General features: G+C 41.6%; 1 protein-coding gene and 1 pseudogene across 1 annotated transcript; one reads left to right on the top strand and one right to left on the bottom strand.

Annotated features, from left to right (window-relative positions):
- The first annotated feature begins 1,759 nt into the window (after nt 1-1,759).
- On the top strand, nt 1,760-4,668 carry LOC104773670 (uncharacterized). Its single transcript, XM_010498316.3, has 2 exons — nt 1,760-2,787; nt 4,037-4,668. Exons 1-2 carry the CDS (start codon nt 1,869-1,871, stop codon nt 4,531-4,533), a joined length of 1,416 nt encoding a protein of 471 aa, XP_010496618.2. The 5' UTR covers nt 1,760-1,868; the 3' UTR covers nt 4,534-4,668.
- An 8,909-nt stretch (nt 4,669-13,577) lies between these two features.
- LOC147929648 (small nucleolar RNA R71) lies at nt 13,578-13,675 on the bottom strand (annotated as a pseudogene).
- Nucleotides 13,676-17,373: the final 3,698 nt, after the last annotated feature.

The following is a 17,373-nucleotide window of genomic DNA, read 5'->3' as shown; positions in this document are numbered from 1 at the left end:
ACACTTTTGGTGCCAAGATAAATTAAACCTAAGATCTTAATCTAGGTGATCAATCTAGCTTAAGCATTAAGAACAACAATAGATGAAGAATAATAATATCAACCCCAAATCGAACAAACCTAGCATCAATTAATCATAGAAACCCTTCTGAAACCCTACACCAAATGGAGAAATTACTCAGACATGGAGAAACAGAAACAGCAAATCAAAGATGAATAAGACATAATTGTATTGCAAAAGATATAGAAAAGAGGGTTAAGAAATCTTCTCCAAAGTGTCAAGAAGGATTAAAGATCTTCTGCCTTAGCTCTCAATATAAAATAGTCTCAGAAAATAAAGCCTATGTCTCTGGAGGCCGAGCTTCTAACTTAAATATCAAAATAAAACCCTAACAGTCGGTTTAAAACGAAAAAGGAAAACTTGAGTCGGGTACGGGACTGGTCGATCCCGAATGTGGATCAGCCGATCCTGGATGCTTTATCTGTGTTTTCTCCATCCGCTTTCTATTTCGATCAGTCTTCACCAAATTGGCTTCAGATGCTTGTCTTCATCTCCAAAACACTCAGTTTCCTTCCAAAGTAGCCTAGAACCTGTACTGACAAAAGACTAAAAGGACTCTAAAATCACACTTGGACCTAATAAAAAAAGTCAAAACAAACCTAAAAACTTTGGTTAAAACTCTATAAAATGCAGACACATCAATCACTGTGAATGATGACTCCAATTAGTATGATGCCTTTTGGGAAGGAGTCCAATAAAAAATCTGTGTGGGCTTTGCCACCTAGAACCAAAGCAGACAATATCATATAAATAGGAAAGTTGGTTTGGACTTAGAAAACCCAACAGTTGTAGTAAAAAAACTTACAAACTTGAATAAAAAATGACCAAATATCGAAACTTTTGACATAATGTATTTGTTGGTGGAGAGGTTTTATTATTAGTTTAGCTCTGTGATTGTAACGACGAGTACATCTCTTCTCTCTGGCGTCTCCTTTGACTACAATGTTTTTATTTTATAAATATCTTAAAAGCACCTAAAATTCAATAATCAAATCTCACGAAATCTCAAATCATTTTCTCATCAAATCATTAAAGTCTCTAACAAATAATCAAATCTCCTAAAATTACACTTAAACCTCTTAAAATTTCAAAATATTAAAATCCCATCAAATCTTTTAAAATATCAGGTTCAATACACCTCCCTTACTGTTTTCATGAATTGAATTTCTAATTGTAGTTATAATTTTGAAATATTAATATTTTTTACTGATTTTAGCATGAATTTTAACCTATTTTTATTGCAGTCATACCCCAATGTAATGTCCACAAATGGTAAGTTCTCCGATGCTAACCTATAAATATTTTAAATTATTTTTGTTAATTATATTTGGTCGCGAATGCTCGCGGGTAACTCTCCTAACTATATTACTTTATGTTTATATTAGAAAAATTATTTCCGTTTCTTATTATTGAATATTAAATTATAGCGTCTCTTTTGTTTAATTTTTTTCCATTTATATTTTTGTTAGAATCCTTTTTAGTCTCATAATTAATTTTGGTTTGTTAAATTAGTTGAACTATTTTTTGAAAATATATTTACCCACAAAATCGTATAAAATAATTTAATTCGTGATATATTTGCCAAAAAAAAAAATTAAACAACAATTATTTTTAAAAGGTTTTTACCCACAAGAGTGCGGGTAACTCTCCTCGTAAAATCTAAATGTAACGCCGCGTATGATTGCAATTTTCATAATTCCAGGTGTTACTTGTAAGCAAATGTACTTTGTTCCAAGCTTGAACGGGTCCGAACCTCCTTCTTCTCCCTCCATCGCTCTCTCTATCTCAGAAATTATTCTATCCAAGAGATGCTTCGGTGGGCCCATTTAACCGCAGGGATTCTCTCTGTTGTTGTCCTCTCTTCTCTCCTTGTAGTCTTCCTCCGTCGCTGGTGCTTTCTCCGCCAACCAGAGATCACCACATCCCTTAACGCGGCCAGCCCTATTGGGAGAGATAGCTTCCAGGCTAGAATCTCAAAGCTCCACCAGACGAGCCTCATCCACCAGCTAGATACCTCCGACATCAAGCGCAGAGGAAGTATCAACAACTATTCCCTCTCCCGAAGCGCCAAAACCGGAGGACTCCCGTCAAAGCCTGGTCTATTCATCTGGACGGAGCATCTGGCTTTGGTGAACGAAGCGGTCGAGAATGGCTGGACAAGGTTTGGATTCTTCGTTCATGCACCGGCTCCTTCTGTGATCGGGGCCTCACTGGGATCAGTTCTTCCAGGGATTTCCACGACCGCAGGAGGCAAAGATCCCGGTGTAGTAATCACATGGGAAGTGTCAAACGGCTCCGTGGGATTCACACAAACGATCAAGTTTAATCAAGCGTGCAAAGATACGGTCAACAACAAAAGAAACCCTTTGATGGTTCTCCGGGCAGCTTTACCACTTCCCGGACCACAACTTGTAAGTTCTGCTTTCCCACAAGAGGCTTACTTTGAAATCAAAATCCTGGAAATCCTCCAACACGGCTGCGGATTCAGTGAGGGTGGTAACAACGTAGGTTGGGACCTCGCATCAATGGAAAGTGAAAAGACCAAGTTGTTCAAGAGCCAAGGATTAAAACTTGTCGAAACAAAAGAATGCGATGGGGAAAACGAAGAAGCCATTTTGTCCCTAGGACTAGCGACGGGTGGTTCCTTTAGAACCGGCGAGACACAACTACCAGGAAAGTTCTTGGCTTCTATTGGGTTCCAATCCGACGGTGCTGTCTATCTTGATGGTACGTATTCATTTGTATATTTGCCTCAGTCTTTTGAATCATTTAGTTTCATCATCTAAATATCGATCTTCAAACTCGTTACTAAGGAGGAATTCTAATCAATTCTCCAAAGAAAGATTTTAGCAAAAAAAAAGTAAACGTTCTAATATATAAAAGTTGGCCGTCCATTGAGTTTGAGATTTTTATATTTGCTAATAAGAAATGGAGACCCACTAAAGAATATAATAACATCGTGGTCACACACCAACCCCACATCATCTAGAAGCCCCAGTTGTTATTAAACCTCATTGCTTCTGTTGACCCCAAGCAACAACTCTCTATTTATCAAATAGAACATGATCCCGGCTCTGCGTTGACTAATGGTTAAAACCTGTGATTCAATTAGTGGTTATCGTTGTTAAGATATGTTGTGTCATGTCTGAGAAATACACTTTTTGGTACTCCTTTTTTAACTAATTTCTTTCATCTATTTATTTTCAAAAATATATTTTATTAAATTTGAAAACTTGTAAAGTTTTATAAATTTTATAAAAATAGAAGATATTTCTTGATAATAACTACTACTTAGAAACTCTTTCCGAATATTATAAAGTTTTAAATGATGTTTAAAAAGTTTTTCAAAGGTTTTCAAAAAGTATTATACAGTAATAAAGTATGTATAAAATTTTACACACATATAAAGGTAATTTATGTATCTTTTTATAAGCTTACATACATAATCCAAAATATATCAGATTTTAATAGCATTCTTTAAAAAGTTTTAGAAATGAGACATTTTGAAAAGTTGTATTTGAAAAATAGTAATTTTGAAATTCCCCCATAGTATCTTATGCTGTAATATCATTTTTTTGCAGATTTATAAGACTATAATCTTATATAAAAAAATTGTAAAGTAGAATTTAAAAAGAAAATTATTAAACAAAATTCCCCTTATTTATAACTGATAATTGTATTTATTTTTTATTTTAGTTTACCAACATAGTAAAATTGTGAAACCATTTAATAAGTTGAATTAAATTAACTAAAAAGTTTTAGTTTTTTTTTTTTTTGGCAAACAAAAGTTATGTTTTCTGATGTTGCAAATAATTATAGGATCATCCATCTAGTCTTATAAATCGGCTAAAATTAATTCTTTTCAATAATGTTTTAATAATGTACATCTATTCATGTTGGTTCATAGTCTTCGCAAAATTCGTTGTAGCTACGTCCTATATATAGAATCTTAAGCATTACTCTATATTTATGTTAGGAATGAAGCTGGTTTGTGAATCGGAGAAACATGAGTGGGCAAAAGAAAACAAAGTGGTTGGTTGTGGTTACGATCCGAGTAAGAAGAAGGTTTACTTCACAGTCAACTCACACTTAGTTCACGTCATTAACTGTAAAGCAGAAGAGTTCGGGACACCTCTCTACCCTACTCTTGCTTCCAAAACAGAGGCCACAGTACTTGTCAACTTGGGGCAATCTCCATTTTATTACGGCCCGGCAAACGGGCAGCGCACACCCAATCCATGTGCTGGTACTACAGCTGGGCTCGGCGATAGCAAAGATTTGTTTTCCATTGGAAGAATAGAGACTCCATATTTAAGCAATTTTTCAATTACTAGAGGAAATAGTGACGAGATTACAAGTGGAAGGACGACCGTGGGAAATAGTCATAGATGTAAGCTTGACTATGACGAAGAATCTGATGCTGATCTTTTTGAAATTGCGCTTGAACGTTCTGTAAAACCAAACCCATCATAGTTATAGAATTGTACTTATGATCCACTCATACATTGTATGCATTGTACAAATATAGCTAGTGACTACAAGCTTGTCCAACATGCAAGTAGTCATTGACTATCAACAATACCAGAAGAAAACATGACGTTATCTGTACCACCCGAATCCACTATCCTGATCAGCGGATTGACTTCATGGCCTGACCCAAAACACTCTTTATATTAATCGCAAAACCACCAGTTAACTTGGCTTAACCAACCTGCAATAGAGAGAGGGATAAGCAATCAATAATTACTCAGTGAGAGAAAGTCTCAAGGCTCCCGAAGTCTCCAAACCCAAATACGCTTAAACAATTACAAAGTCTAAACCTAAGATAAGCACCAATCAATGTGTCCTAAATCCTCTGACACACAAAAATACGCACACAACACAAAAATTGGACTATGTCCCATGATACCACTTGTAAAGACACGACAACCCGTGCATTTTCCTCATGCTTTTGCACTTCTTCCTGCACATTTTCACTTGCAAATCCGGATTCCTTGTGCTTCTTGCACTTCTTCCACGCACAACACACTCGTTGGCTCGTCAGCCAATCCTGATCTACCCGCATTCCGCGCCCGTAGACCACCACACAATTACAAAGATCTCTCCTTGCATGACTCTTTGCGGCTCACCGCATCTACGTGCCCTTGGCACCTATCTCCTCACACACTTGCACTTATTTCACCACAACAAAACATGAATTCAAGCAACCATATCAATATCAATTAACATACATTCATTTTCTATTCTCATATTTATTCTAGTTCTTATCTATATTATAATAAAGATATATTTATATACGTATAAATCAGATATACACTCATCCAAATATACATTACTTATATACTATATAATATATAGGTGTACTCAGCTTAACCTAACTAAGTAACTATCCAAACACATCTGAATATGTAGAAAACACCAACTAGTCCTCACCTTAGTCAAACCGATCGAGTCCTTGGTTTCGAAATAGCAACAATGCAAATACGGTTTAGATTAACCAATCAAAGATTATATTTCAATAATCTATGATTTAATATAATAACCAAAATCCAGTTGAATTGTTAAATGGTGTTTCACAATTAAATTAATTAAACCTAAATCTAATAATTTAATTCACCACAACTTCATCTTTACGATCCCATGAATTGAGTTTGATTTAATAACAATTACATAAATCAAACCAACTAATTGTGCAAACCACCATCCATTACACGTAACATCAACGCCACAAAAGTCAACCAACATCCTTAACAATTAAGATCCAGTTCTATACTTTGATTATGATCCTTGGTTTAGTCGGTTAAACTTCTCGGTTCAATAATGAACAAAACACAACAACAACAGCACGAGATAAGGTACAGCTGAATACCTTTCTCGACAATTACTCACGAATGATCTGATCGGCAGCTCTACTTCGACACGACCATTAAAGCGTACAGCGGTTAGGTCCTCATAGCTCAACCATGAAACAACAACAAAAAAAACAACAACAAAAGAAATCTAGGGTTTCCTTACTCATAAAGGCCTCAACGATGGCTATGACTGACACACGGTGACTGACTGACACACGGTGGCATACTGACCAACGGTGCTGTCCGAAGATGGTGAACGGCTTACGTTGTTTAACAACGTATCTCCTCCACAACATGCCAACAACGCCTCTCCATTGATTCCTTTTAATAACAACGACAGTAGCTCAACTGTCTCAACTGTCTGTTTTTAGGGTTCACAAACTCTCCTCTCTAGCTAAACGGAGACAGTGATATATACGCATACACAGTCACTCAATTACGGACATCAGAACCGAAAATGGGGAGAAAAAAGGTCAAATCCGAGCATGTACCCGAAGGAGCTATGGAGCAGGAAGAAGAGTCTGAACACCAACCCGATCGAAGAGGATCTAAGAACAGAAAGAACAATCCGAGGACTTACCCGAAGAGCAACCCGAGCGCATCCTCGTGCACCCCATCGAGCAGACCCTCGGGCAGGACTGGGAAGCTAGGGTTAATGGGTTTCCATATTTAAACCCCCACTCTTCTTCCTCTCGCCGTAGCACGCCGCAGACCCTCAAACCAGAGAGCGAGAGCTTCTGAGAGAGATCTTGAGCGACTCAAACACTTTCTCTACTTTGTTAGGATTTAATTTCATTTCTTTTTGCATTTTCGATTCTATACTTTTCTACTCTACGTCTATTTTTAATACAATGCAATTTTCGTTTACCTATGTTTTTATGTTTTCTAGGGATGGTGATCGGTTATGATGTCTTAGCTTTGATATTTGTGTTTTATAAATTCCCTTATAGATTGGTGCTCTTAATGCTATCAACAGACCGAGAGGTTGAGATTAGATATAGGGTGTTTTACCATCGAGAGGTGTAGATGAAATGCTTGAATCAATTAATGCTAGAGATTTACTCTCTTAGCCTAAGATATTAGATGAGTAAGGGGTTTATTGACATTAATGAATCGGTTTGTATTGCATGATTGGTCATGTTTCTACAACGAGAGTTGGGTAGGGAAGTGATTAAGGTTGATTGGTTCTATCAGATGAGTGTTTTAACAAGATTTTAGAGATTCATTGTCCAAAGAATATTTGCTTGAGTCATGTAGGACATCCATATTGGTCAAGAACACTTACGAGTCGATTACCCCATCCTTAGGAGCTTTAATATTTAGATTGTTTACATTTTTATTCATAACTCGATCCCTTACCCAAACAGGTACACGATCACCTGCTTCGAGTATACCTTTGAGTTTTTCTTACTCGTCTTGCTAACTCGACCACCCCAACTGATCATGTGCTCGAATGCTTGCATCGAGTGCTTAGGTCGCGTGGTTCTTATTTGACTTGCTTGTTTCTGATTGCATCTTATCTGCTAGCATAACAACTATTTGGATTGATAACTCTTTATACTACAACTGTATAAGGAATTGATACACTGGGTGAAAATCCTGTTATCAGTAGCATGAGCTTCCTGGCAATCTTTGATTTCCCTAGGCATCGTTTGGGTGGAGAAAGCTTGACCATCAATGGTTGACCTATTTATTTCTTTCTTGATGTTGAATTCCATTTTGAAGTGCTCTCCATGCTTAATGCTAATTTGTCCCTTTTTAACATCAATCACTGCACCTACTGTTTCCAAGAATGGTCTTCCTAGGATCAGTGGATCTTCTGGCTCCTTATCCATATCAAGGATCATGAAATCTGTAGGAACTTCCACTCTTCCAATCCTGAGAGGCAAGTTTTCCAGGATACCAATGGGGTGTCTGATTGTTCTATCAGCTAGAACCAAATACAGGTCACTTGGTTTAAAATTGCTGAAACCCATCTTGTTGGCAACTGAAAGTGGCATGATGCTGACCGAAGCTCCCAAATCGCACAAGCAATTGCTGAAGATCTGAAGGCCTATTGAACATGGCAAAGTAAAAGAGCCAAGATCCTCCAATTTCTCATCAATTCGCAGTTCAAGATCTAAACACACTTCACTCCTCAGAATAACATCCCCAATCTCTTTAACAACTTCCTTTACTTCAATCTCCAGCTGAGCTGTCTCCTTGATGATTTCCTCTCAAAGCACGTGTGGTGGCAAGAGCTTAGGAGGTGGGGTTTTTTCGTCTGGACATACGCTCTCCAAGCGCCTCCAATTGGATGTCAAGTGCTGCTCTGAATCTTTCCTCTAATTCCCCTTCCTCAGCTGCAGACAGTTGAGGTTGATCTGTCATCTGAACATCTACCCGATTGTTCATCCGTTCACAATAATTGGGTGTGTCATTGGGCTCAACTTCAAGTGGTGCATTGGTTTGTGATTCTCGAACCAATGCTCGATCATAAGCTCTAATCACACTCCTCGGGTGTGAGATCGGGTTCATACTCGGATAAGTAATACTGGTCCTCATACATCCCACTGTGATCCATATCCTCCCCATCTTGAACATCGCTGTCCTCAGTGAGGTAGTCATCAACATCTTCGAGAAAGATGGCATGGGCAGTAGCATCTTTCTTGAAGATGTTGATGAAACTTTTGGGGATCGCTAGAGATGTCGAGTTCCTTTTCGACATGTGCCACCTAGGCCAGATAATGCGAGCCAACCTTGAAGCCTACGAGGAAGAGACGGTTAACTTCCTTTCCATGTTGCGGTTACATTATTTTGAAGACCACCCCGACATTTCTACCCGATGGGGGATCGGGTTCATCACCTTCTCCGTGAGCAACAAGGAATACCGACTCACCTTCAAGGAAATGGATGAACTATATAGTTTCAAGGCTGTTAGTGGAGAAAACATGGAAGTGAGCAAGGAGGAGATGAGATCCCTATGGCTGCCAATAGGAGATAAGCTTCCCTACAAATCCACTGCTCAAATTAGGAGTCCTGTCTTGAGGTATTATTTCCACAAGTCCCTAGCCTGCACTTTATTTGTTAGGAAGGAAACTGGGAATGTGAATGATCATGAGCTCCAACTGCTAGATATAGCCTTGTGTGGAATTTTGGATAATACTAGGGATGGTAGATCGCTAGTAGGGAATGTTGCTGACACTAGCTTGGTTTTTGTCTTGCTTGATCAGTTCTCGTATCTGAAATCCTGGGAAACGAAAACCGAGAGGCGAGAGGGAGCTGGAGAGATCTCCATAGGAGGTTTGGTCACACCGATTTTGGCTACTTATCGACTACCTAACATTGGCGAGATTCTTGGCTTATGAGAAGCCAAATGATAGGTTGCTCTTCAAGTTTGTTCATCCAGCAGTCGGAGTTACCCAAATGATTCTGCCCAACGTCGTGTGCACAAAAATCCGGCTAGGGAGAACATAGAATTCATGCCACCATTGGAGGAGCTATACAACCCTGGGGGGAAATCCGAAGCTGAAGAGAGTGAGCCAAAAGGGCAAGGACAAGGAGACAATTCCGAGGACTATGATTTTGAGGAGTATGTTTGCTCTCAAAAGCAACCAGTTGGAGTGAGAGAAGCTCACAAGAGGATCGGGTGGTTGAAGAAGATGAACAAGTTCCAAGCAAAGAAGGTGAAGGACCTTACCAGTATAGTGAAGGTGATGGGAGGACAAATCAGGGAGTTGCAAGACAAGGCAAGCTGTACCTCGGCTCCCACTTCAGCATATGCACCCACATGGATGGGTAGGAGCGGACAACTAGGAGGAATCCGAGGATTGGCACCTCCAGAGCCTTATAGGGCATCATCCTACGAGCCCCAAGCAGAGGAAGGTGTCACTAGACACGATAGATCACGAAGAAGCCACTCGGATGCCTATCTGACGCCTCACCCTACGGGGTACACGATGTCGTACCCAATGCCTCCACTGAGCACACAGGTGACCACTTGGGTCCTTTCCCTCAGACCTACCAAATGCCAAATTTGATGCCCTACTCGATGCACCTTGCGAGTAGCTACACAGGTGACCATTCCGGACCATTCCCACCATACCCATCATACTACATGATGCCCTACCCGATGAGCTATGCTATGCATTACCCGATCAACCCCTCAGATGCTGGTCCGAGCAGGTCGTCCGTGCACATAACCGAACTTTCTGATGAGCATATCCCGGCACCTGCTGAAGCCGGTGACGATCCTGGGTACACCTTGGCGAGCATGGAGGCTGCCACAACCTCCTTCTTCACCAACCCACGAGGTACCACTTTTATCCAAACCATTGTTTATACCATTGCATTTTGTTTCATTTTCTTTGTGTGATTCTGATAACTCTCTAATTTACATGTTTTTAGCATCCCTTTTTGTCCATATTTTGCATTGTTTTTACCCTAACGATAGCATTTTTAGGTCATTTACTGTAGGAATCCACATTTAGGCCATTTAGGGTGTTGCATTCTTGCATTTGCATATTTTGGATGAAAACAGGTGCTTAAGAGCCAAAAATGGGGAGAAACAAGGTCGAACACGAGCATGTACCCGAAGGTGCTATGGAGCAGGAAGAACAGTCCGAACACCAACCCGATCGAAGAGGATCTAAGAACAGAAAGAACAATCCAGGGACCTACCCAAAGAGCAACCCGAGCACATCCTCGTGCACCTCATCGAGCAGACCCTCGGGCAGGACTGGGAAGCTAGGGTTAATGGGTTTCCATATATAAACTCCACTCTTCTTCCTCTCGTCCTAGCACGCCGCAGATCCTCAGAACAGGGAGAGAGAGAGAGCTTTTGGGAGAGAACTGAGCGACTCAAAACTCTTTCTACACTTTTGTTAGGATTTTATTTTCATTTCTTTTGCATTTTCGATTCTATACTCTTCTACTCTACTCTATTTTTAATACAATGCAATTTTCTTTTACCTATACTTATATGTTTTTTGCAATGAGATCTGAGTAGTTTAGTTAGGTTTCTAGGGATGGGATAGCCAATTTTGTGTTCTTGATCAGTTAGGATGTCTTAGATTTTATATTTATGTTTTATTAATTCCCTTCTAGATTGGTGTTCTTAATGCTATCAACAGACCGAGAGGTTGAGATTAGATCTAAGGTGTTTTACCATCAAGAGGTGTAGATGAAATGCTTGAATCAAGCAATGCTAGAGATTTACTCACTTAGCCTAAGAGATTAGATGAGTAAGGGGTTCATTGACAATAATGGATCTGTTCGTATTGCCTGCTTGGTCATGTTTCTCCAACGAGAGTTGGGTAGGGAAGTGATTAAGGTTGATTGTTTCTATCACGAGAGTGTTTTAACAAGATTTTAGAGATTCATTGTCTAGGGAATATCTGCTTGAGGCATGTAGGACATCCGTACTGGTTAGGAACTCTTAGGAGTCGAGTACCCCATCCTTAGGATCTTTCGTATTTAGATTGTTTAGATTTTAATTCATCACTCGATCACTTACCCGAACAGGTACACGATCACCTTCTTCGAGTATACCTTCGAGCTGTTCTTGTTCATCTTGTCTACTCGATCACCTCACCCGATCATGTACTCGAATGATTGCATCGAGTGCTTAGGTCGTGTGGTTTTTGTTCTTTTGCTTTCTTTTTGTTTATTTTAGGATTGTTAGATCAACCCCAACTATTGCTTGGCTTGACTTGCTTGTTTCTGATTGCATCCTATCTGCTAGCATAACAACCATTTGGATTGATAACCCTTTGTACTACAACTGCATAGGGAATTGATATCCTGGGTGAATATCCTGTTATCAATTTGGCGCCGTTGCCATTTGGTTGATTTTAATTTGCTACGTTTAGGATTTCAGAACTCGCTAGATCAAGTTCTATAATTTACTTTGGTAAATTAGTGACTTGTTTAAGTTCATATTTGTTTGTCTTGCATTTAAGGTACAACCCGAGTACCCACCCGACCCGTCACTCGATCACCTGGATCGAGTTGATCCTCGTGTACTCACTCGGTCAACTCTTTGTGCATGCAAACCCGATCCAAAGGTAGCCAACAATTGAGTCCTTTTGTAACGCCCACGAACCAAAACTCTGCGTTTTGGGGGTGGGTGTCGATTGACACCACTTATTTCTGGTTCGACCAAATTGATTTAATTATCGATTTGGACCGGTTTGGTTTAGGAAAAACCATTGGACCGAAATATTTAAGTGGGGGAAACGACCTAGGTCGTGTTTTATTTTTTTCTTTGTCGCGTTTGTTGTTTTTTGAGAGAGGAAGAGGAGAAAACAGTTTTCTAAGAGTTCTTGTGAGAGTTTGTGAGATTTGAAGGCGTTTTTGGAGAGATCTTGCTGTGAGAGTGAAGATCCAAGGTTAGGAACATGGTGGGAAGGTTTTTGTGGTGGTAGCTTCGTCTTTTGGGCTTAGATCTCATTGTTGGCTAAGGTGAGTGCATGACCATTGGTTATCTAAGCTAAGATCTCTGTTTCTGTGATATTGTGTGTTGTTTGGTTGTTTGTTTAAATTGTTTGTGAGTGTTTCGTAGCTCCTGAGGCTTGGATTCGTTCCTGGGATTGTGTGGGACGAAGAGGAGAAGTTTGGAGGCGAGATTCGGAGGTTCTATTCAAAGGAAATCACTGCTCGACAGTGGTGTCGGTCGACACCAATGTGGTGTCGGTTGACACCAACGCGAGGACGGGTCGGAAACTTGGCGAGTGCCGGTCGACACCATGTGGAGGTGTCGGTCGACACCGTTAGGGTTTCTTGGGTGTCGAGCAGGTGTCGGTCGACACCCAAGTGGTGTTGGTCGACACTAGATGTCCAGTGTCGGTTGACACCTTCTGGTATCGGTTGACACCCTTCTGACAGTAACTGGATCGTGTTGGCTAACTTGTGCATGTTCCTGGTTTGTTTTATTGTTGTTGTTTGTGGCATGATAGATCTTATTGTTTGTGTGTATAGCCCAGTAGATGGGAGGATTGCCTCATTGAGTATTTATCAAATACTCATGCATCTCAATTTGTGTTTGTGGTGCAGGTAAAGGCAAAGTGTGATCATGGAATCAAGGCAATGAAGAGGAAGATGTTCTAGGGACTCGACTGTATGTTGTCTGGCATTGCTAGGTTGCTAGAGTTGGGTCATTAGAAACATTGCTAGGTTGCTGGTTCTATGTTTCCTGTTGGTTGAATTATTGGAGATTGGTTATGTTATAATAATGGTTTATTACTGGATATTTATTGGTTATTGGTATTGGTTATTTCCGCTGTTGGTTGTGATTGTGGTTAGGTGGCTAGTGGATATGGGACCACTAGTTGTAGTTTATATATATTATTATTATTTATTAAATAAATAAAAAAAAACGGGTCAGGTCGTTTCACCTTTCATCGACAAACCTAGGCTACTACGTCAACAACAAGTCCAGCAACCACAACCAACAACAATTGAGGAAGAAATGATGAACGGTCCACTAGCTCTTCCAGCGAGGACCAACATAGGAGCAAGAGATGCTCCTTCTACTCACACTCAAAGAAATGGCATTGTGCCACCTGCTGTCCAGAACAACAATTTTGAGATCAAGAGTAGTCTCATCGAGATGATACAAAGCAACAAGTTTCATGGATTGCCAATGGAGGACTGTTGGATCATCTAGATGAGTTTGATAGGCTCTCTAGCCTAACCAAGATAAATGGATCAGAAGAGCAATGAGACGTTCAGCGAAGCTTGGGAACGTTTAAAGGGATACACTACCAGATGTCCTCATCATGGTTTCAGCAATGCTTCATTGTTAAGTACACTATACCGAGGAGTGGTCCCAAAGATACGGATGTTTCTCGACACCGCAAGCAATGGAAACTTCCTCAACAAGGATGTCGACGAAGGTTGAGATCTAGTGGAGAACTTGGCTCAATCTAATGGGCATTACAATGAGGAGTACGATCGCACTGTGCAATCTAATGGAGAGGAAGACGCCAAGTATAAGAGGGACATGAAAGCCCTAAATGACAAGTTGGATAAGCTATTAAGCCAGCATCAACATGTCCATGCCATCTCCGAGGAAGAGCAGTTTCTGCAACAAGATGGGGAGAATGCTCAACTTGAGGATGTGAACTACATCACCAACCAAGGCTGTTACAACAAGGGGTACAACAATTACAAACCCAACCCAAACCTGTCCTACCGTAACCCTAATGTTGCTAATCCTCAAGATCAAGTGTACCCATCAGGAGTCCAAGGGAACCAAGGTCAGCAAAAGCCTTTTGTTTAATACAATCAAGGCTATGCCCCTAAGCAGCAATACTCTGGCAACTATCAACCAACTGCACCACCTGGATTCCAACCACAGCAAGGCCCGCAGAACCAATATCAAGAAGCTGATCTACACGGACTGATTCAACAAATGATACAGAGTCAAGCATTGACTGCAATGGACAATGCCAAACATTTTGCCAAGATGAGCAACAAGATCGATTATGGATACAACGATTTGATTGCTAAGTATGACTCTCTCAACACCACTGAGATACCTCGAGGGCCACCACAACAACCAACCACCTCCAAAGATCAACCAGCTTCTAGGTAAAGCTGTTCAGAACCCAAAGGATTATGCCACTGCTCAAGCCATTTTCCTTGATGATGATTATGAGGACTACCTCCATGAGGCCAAGTACTACATATACGAGTATGAACCCAAGATTTCACCTGAGGTTAGTGATAGAGTTGATGATCGAGCACTAGTTCGAGAATCACAATCTGAAGAACTACCCGGGCTGAACCTGATGGCTCACCCGATGATGGTGATCGGATGGTACATCGTGTAGATGTTCAGATGACAGAATTGCTTGAAAGAGCAGAAGGGAAATTAGAGGAAAGGTTCAATGCTGCTCTTGACATCCAATTAGAAGTGCTCGCAGAACGTATGACCAAGCGAAAGGCTCCACATCCTAAGCTCTTGCCACCACACGAACTTCGAGAGGAAATCATTAAGGAGACAGCTCAGCTGGAGATTGAGGTTAAGGAAGCTATCAAGGAGATTGGGTATGAAATTCTCAAGAGTGGAGTGTGCTTAGACCCTGAGATGCGAATCGAGGAGAAATTGGAGGATCCTGGCTCTTTTACTTTGCCATGCTCGATAGGACATCGGATTTTCAAAAATTGCCTGTGCGATCTGGGAGTTTCAGTCAGCATCACACCGCTACCAGTTGCTAACAAGATGGGGTTCGGTAGTTTTAAACCGAGTAGGCTGTATTTGGTTATAGCTGATAGCGGCATGATCCAATTGGGATCCTGGAAAATTTGCCTCTCAGGATTGGAAGGGTGGAAGTCCCTACTGATTTTATGATCATTGATATGGATAAGGAACCAGATGATCCACTGATTCTAGGGAGACCATTCTTGGCAACGGTAGTTGCAGTTATTGAGGTTAAACAAGGCAAGATCAGGATTGAGCATGGGGAGCATTTCAAGATGGAGTTTGATGTCAAGAAAGGAATTAAAAGGCCAACCATTGATGGTCAAGCCTTTTACACTAAGACAAAATAGACAAAATTCAAGCATCTTGAATAAGTCAACACTACATTTGCTGTGGAACCTGGACAATACTTAGGAGATCCATTGAATCAACTTGCTGCTGAGGAAGAGGATCGAGATTCAAAGGAGGAGAGCCGTGAACAAGAGGAGAAGAGTCGTGACCAATAGGAGGAGAGCCGTGACCAAGAGGAGGAGCAGAGGGAACGCACACGCCAACCTTCGCGGAGGCTAAGCAGAAGGAGGTGGAAACTCCGGCGAAGCTCTTCAAGGTCCTCCGCAAGATGAGTTTCGTTGGTGCCCGCTATCCCCACCGAGAAACGATGAAGCAATTGGGCATCGCTAGAGATGTTAAGTTCCTGTTTGACATGTGCCACCTGGGTACGATGATGCGAGCCAACCTCGAGGCTTATGAGGAGGAGACGATACACTTTCTATCCACCTTGCGGTTATACTTCTTTGAGGACCACCCGACCCTACTACCCGATGGGGGGGATCGGGTTCATCACCTTCTCCGTGCGCAACAAGGAGTACCGGCTAACATTCAAAGACATGGAGAAGCTGTACGGTTTCAAGGCTGGAAGTGGAGAGAACATGGAGTTGAGAAAAGAGGAGATGAAGTCCCTATGGCTGACAATAGGAGAAAAGTTCCCTTACAAGTCCACAAGCTTCAAGTTTGCTCAAATAAGGAGCCCTGTTTTGAGGTATTTTCACAAGTCCATCGCCTGCACTCTTTATGCTAGAAAGGAGACTGGGAATGTGAATGATCACGATCTCCAGCTGCTAGATGTTTCTTTGTGTGGAGTCTTAGACAATGCTAAGGATGGTACACCGCTAGTCGGAGATATTGCAGACACTGGTATGGTATTTGTGCTGCTTGATCAATTCCTTTACCTCAAGTCATGGGCTATGAAAACTGAGAGGAGGGATGGAGCTGCAGAGATCTCCATTGGAGAATTGGTTACACCAATCTTGGTAGCTTGCGATGTGCCCCTTCAAGTTTGTCCATCCAACCGCCGGACCTGCCCAAATGATCCTCCCCAACTTCGTGTGCACCAAAATCCGGCTAGGGGATAACATAGACTTCACACCACCTTTGGAGGAGCTGTACAATCCGGAGGAGAAATCCGAAGCTGAGGGAGAGCAAGCAGAGCAGGGACATGGAGACAACTCAGATGAGTATGATTTTGAGGAGTATGTGTGCTCTCAAAAGAACCTGTTGGGGTGAGGGAAGCTCACAAGAGGATCGGCTGGCTGAAAAGGATGAACAAGTTCCTAGCCAAGAAGGTAAAGGACCTCACCGGCTCAGTGAAGATGATGGGAGGTCAGATCAAGGAGCTACAAGAAAAGGCAAGCTGTGCCTCAGCTCCTACCTCGGCATACACACCAACTTGGATGGGGAGGAGCGGACCATTAGGAGGAATGCGAGGATTAGCACCTCCAGAACCTCATAGAGCATCATCCTACGAGCCCCAAGCAGAGGAGGGTGTCACGAGACCTGAAAGATCGCGGAGAAGCCACTCAGACGCCTATCCAATGCCCGACACGATGGGTTACACGATGCCTTATCCGATGCACCCATCGAGAACCCATTCGGGCGAGTACTCGGAGCCTTTTCCTCCGCCTTACCAAATGCCGTATTAGATGCCCTACTCGATGCACCCTGTAAGAGGCTATACAGGTGATCATTCCGGACCTCTCCCACCATATTGGTCGTACTACCCGATGCCCTACCAGATGACCTACGCGAGCACTTACCCGATCAACCCCTCGGATGCTGGTCCGAGCAAGTCGTCCGTGCATATCAGGGAGCTCTCTGACGAGCAAATACCAGTACCTGTTGAAGCCGGTGGCGACCGTGGCTATACGTTGGCGAGTATGGAGGCTGCTACAACCTCCTTCTTCACCAACCCATCAGGTACCACATTCATCCACCTTTGTA

This window comes from Camelina sativa, chromosome 13 (genome assembly GCF_030686135.1).
Source record: "Camelina sativa cultivar CO46 ecotype springtype chromosome 13, ASM3068613v1".
Taxonomy (NCBI): Eukaryota; Viridiplantae; Streptophyta; class Magnoliopsida; order Brassicales; family Brassicaceae; genus Camelina; species Camelina sativa.
The sequence above is the reverse complement of the archived record's forward strand: the minus strand, read 5'-3'. Positions and strand labels throughout refer to the sequence as shown.

Excerpts from the sequence above, each read along its gene's own strand:
- LOC104773670 (XM_010498316.3), top strand. The coding sequence starts at position 1,869 with ATGCTTCGGTGGGCCCATTTAACCGCAGGGATTCTCTCTGTTGTTGTC. Across the intron at positions 2,788-4,036 it reads CGGTGCTGTCTATCTTGATG|GAATGAAGCTGGTTTGTGAA; the intron begins GTACGTATTCAT and ends TATTTATGTTAG.